At 40.6% G+C, this 4,190-nt stretch overlaps 1 protein-coding gene across 8 annotated transcripts in view; it reads right to left on the bottom strand.

Moving 5' to 3' along the window:
- Nucleotides 1-4,190, bottom strand: part of LOC106531326 (rho GTPase-activating protein 23) — a 114,897-nt gene that overhangs the window by 46,975 nt on the left and 63,732 nt on the right. For 6 of the 8 annotated variants that reach the window (XM_014027159.1, XM_014027161.1, XM_014027160.1 and 3 more), the window contains exon 1: nt 3,442-4,177. The exons of the other annotated variants lie outside the window; for them this stretch is intronic. In XM_014027159.1, the coding sequence (XP_013882613.1) occupies nt 3,442-3,657 (216 nt within the window). In that variant the 5' untranslated portion in view covers nt 3,658-4,177. Of the gene's footprint in view, nt 1-3,441; nt 4,178-4,190 lie in introns of those variants that run through there. 8 annotated transcript variants of the gene reach the window in all.

Genomic DNA, 4,190 nt, shown 5'->3' on the forward strand with positions numbered 1-4,190 from the left:
CACACACACACACACACACACACACACACACACACACACACACACACACACACACACACACACACATCACTGTCGCCAGCAGCTTGATAGCAACACAAAACTGCACACATTTAATGTAAACAATTTTTCAAAGCGAAGTAAAAACAAAAGGAAGTGTGTTTCTTGAGACAGGATGTGGACAGCAGCACACTTTGGAGAGGTAATGTTGTGTATCCATCAACTCTAAGAATAGGACTAAAAAGCCCCAGCATGGAAACAAACACTTTCCACTGCAGGAAGCCAGTTTCAATTTCAAATTATATGTTCAAACAAACAACATAAAAAGTTTAATGACCGAGTAGTTGTCCGTGTCCTGCACTGACATGCTTTTAAACCACACTGAAAAGTTAAAGTGTTTCAGCTGAAAACTAACCTGAGTAACTCACAGAAAATATGAAACTAGTCCTTAAAATGAGCTCTTTAAAAGTTTGAAGAAAATACATTAATGTATCAAAAAGAAATAAATCAGTAGGTCCTCTGGATGGTTCTTCTTTAGTGAAACGTTTCGTCTCTCCTCCAAGAGACTTCTTCAGTCTGATGAGTTTCAGGTGAACTCAGCCTTATAAGCACTGCCTCTACATGATGGACAAACAGGTTAGTCACATGCAAAAGAGGGCCTTTGAGTAACAATAGGCTTGATTAGCTAGTCGATGGTCCTCTTTTGCATATGACTAACCTGTTTGTCCATGTGGAGGCGGAGCTTATAAGGCTGAGTTCACCTGAAACTCATCAGACTGAAGAAGTCTCTTGGAGGAGAGACAAAATGTTTCACTAAAGAAGAACCATCCAGAGAACCTACTGATTTTTTTCTTTTTGATTTTTTCTACCTGGATTACTGAGATGCATCAGGATACATTAATGTATCAATTTTTAGAGCATTATGTGACTTTTATTATCTCTACCTGACTTCAGAAACATGTTGAAACCATCTCAGAAAATGTCTGCCCAAAGTTGTGGATGAGAAACTGCTTATCTCAACTGTCAGATGGTAAAATAATCTGATCTGACAACGACTAAAATCTACCCATCAAGTCCAACTTTAAGGAGGTAAAGTCTGAGAACTTGGAGAGGATTGTTCATTACAATGGCAGAGATCACTGATGTAGTAAAAAAAAATAATAGCTCCTCGGTGTCACAAGATCTGCCCCAAAATGCTGAAGACCTGGACATTGTGGGGACTGACAAGATTGACATGTTTCTTCAGTGGGGCATGCAGAGAGGCAGAGCAGCAGGTTAGTTTCCATTAAATAAAATGAAAAGGGACAGGAAAGTATGTTCCTACTATCCAAAGAACTGTTGTCAGCTTTTTGGGAAAGTTTACTCCAGCATTTTGGAAGAGAGGCTCAGAGCAGTTATTAAACCCCAAATTCATTGTTAGGATCTCAAGGGTCCGTTGTAGAGAGAAGGGTGTCTGGTTTGGAAACCTCAGGATCTGAGATGAGAGTCAGAATCTCTCAGTTCAAAGTCATGGTTCTTAACCAGGAAAAGGTAGACTCTTCTCCTGGTCGGGAATGAGTCTTTGCCTTAATCCTGGTTTATATTTCCACAAGACACGAGACAGCAGATCAGTAATTACATCACTTCCAATCTTTCTTCCAGAGTTTTCAGACTCCTGTCAAGATGCAGGGGATAAATCATCACAATCCCTCCTATAGCACTCCCAATGTAGTACATGGAGCAAAGCATAACAACAGTGATAGAATAGATGATGTTCACTCAATAATGTTTCCGACATTTATAAAGAGACACATGTTGTTGGATGAGGAGTTGGAGGAAACTTTTCTTGTGAAGATGAAACAAAGACATGAACGTTCCATCTGGCTAATTTAACAACTGGCTTCTAAGAATGACATGAAAAGGGACAGATTTCTCCACATAAACAAACACACCAACAAAGTCCTGACCAGTCACATGATGCAAACTGCATTGGTCTATAGGACAGACTGCTGACTGGAGGCGATGTACAAAACAGGGAGTTAGCAGAAGATAACAGATGAAAGTAAGACTAAGCAAGACGTGAGAATGGAAATCCTTCAAGACAAAAAGTTTAAGGATTTCAGAGTCTTGTTTGCGAATGATAGAATGAAACTGGAGATAATTTGACTAACTGAAAATAAGGACATTGCTTTGGACTATCATGGTCAAGAAAGTGTTGCATTAAAGGGCAAGTATCTTGATTTACTGGTCCATCTGCGTTCCAGACCCCCAACTGTGGTCTTGAGGTGTGGATCATGACCAAAAGAATAAGATCCCGAATACAAGCAGGTGAAATTAGCTTCCTTTATTGGTTTGGCTAGCTGTGAGGTGCTCCAGGCAAAGCTCAGAGGAAAGATGCTGCTCCTCTGGAGTCATTTGAAGAGTTCAGGATCCTGCTAGCGGTCGACCTAGCCGGTCGAGGCAGATGGTCTCCTGTCCTGAGCCTGGTTCTGCTGGAGGTTTCTTCCTGATTAGCAGGGAGTTTTTCCTCTCCACCGTTTGCTCAGGATGGGAGACTGTGATGAAGTGATTCAACACAATCTGCTGCTTTCTTCTTTACATTGTTCTTTTTATGTACAGTGTCCTGAGACAACGTATGTTGTGACTTGGTGCTATATAAATAAACTGAATTTGAATTTTGCTTGCCTTCCTTTGAAGGTCCAGAATGAGCTGAAGACTACAGCTGAAGAAAAGGTTGGGCTGGGTTATCTTCTGTAGGCACTTCTTCACAATAAACATGTGCTGTTTACCAGGGAACTTCAGACAGTTTAACGTTAGGACATTTTCATTAACTACAGAAAAATCAACACCTGCACACACATGCACACAAAGACACAAATACAGTATAGTCACAGATATATTTGTAAAAAATATTAATAATAATATTTTTTCTTTAAATGTCTTGTAATACCTTCATAATTGAGTCAGGGCGGTGGCTTGACATGCTTTATACTCAACCTCGTTCCTTTGGACAGACAGTATAACACGATGACCTCAAGTATGTAAATACTCAGTTGGCCAAATATTGAACCAGAAGCACCCAGAGTGAACACCTCCACCCAGATCCTAGGTTGTGCAAATGAAAAGTGTGCAGCTACTGAGCAGTGACGGATGGTGGAACAATCTTGATTGGCTGTTTCAGTATGACATCATCACTAAAAAGCAGCCTCTTGTTTTAAAATTTAGTTTCTGTAGTTGTAGATCAAAGCAGATGTTGCCAGATCGCCACCAAAACGTAGTCAGTTGTTCATTGTGACAAAGCCCAACATGCCCCGAAAATTTCACGAAATTCTGTTGTCTCTTTGAGTATTCTTGTGCAGAGACAGACAGATGGACAAATGGACAGATGGAAAAACAAACCAGCGCTACAGAAAACCTACGCTTGGCGGAGGATGAATTTTATTAAATGTGGGTAAATACAATTACCCAAGACAAGCGATGACGGTGTATGAGCCTCCTGGAGCCACGTCTTCTGGGTGATGAAAGAGGTGTTGGACGAGGAGAAGTACAAGGTGAGACACCTCTTAAAACAGCCAGCCAAATACAGCAAGGTTCAGCGTTGATACAGTCCACCCCAACAGAACACTGAAACTGCCATTCATGGCCTGATGGAGCCGGTGCAAGACCCGACACCTTCAACATAGCATCTCCACATTCATATGAACTCGTACTGTCCTGTGCTTTAAAGAAACACTAAGACACCTCGAAGACTGCATTGCTTCAGGTTCCAAAGCTGCATTGTGGCCAGATGTGACGATTCAGTGTAAATTAATAAAACAAATTCTGATGCACTGCAGTCAGTTTATCAGATACTGATTATATCAATAGCCACAATTGTCACCCTCTTAACCATAGATGTCCACCGCTGATCTGTCAATCATCCATTAACTAAACATCCCCAACACTGATCTGTCAATCATCCATTAACTAAACATCCCAACACTGATCTGTCAATCATCCATTAACTAAACATCCCCAACATTGATCTGTCAATCATCCATTAACTAAACATCCCCAACACTGATCTGTCAATCATCCATTAACTAAACACCCTCAACACTGATCTGTCAATCATCCATTAACTAAACATCCCCAACACTGATCTGTCAATCATCCATTAACTAAACATCCCAACAATGATCTGTCAGTCATCCATTATTATTATATCTGTCAAT

The sequence above is a fragment of the Austrofundulus limnaeus genome, unplaced genomic scaffold, assembly GCF_001266775.1.
Source record: "Austrofundulus limnaeus strain Quisiro unplaced genomic scaffold, Austrofundulus_limnaeus-1.0 Scaffold620, whole genome shotgun sequence".
NCBI lineage: Eukaryota > Metazoa > Chordata > Actinopteri > Cyprinodontiformes > Rivulidae > Austrofundulus > Austrofundulus limnaeus.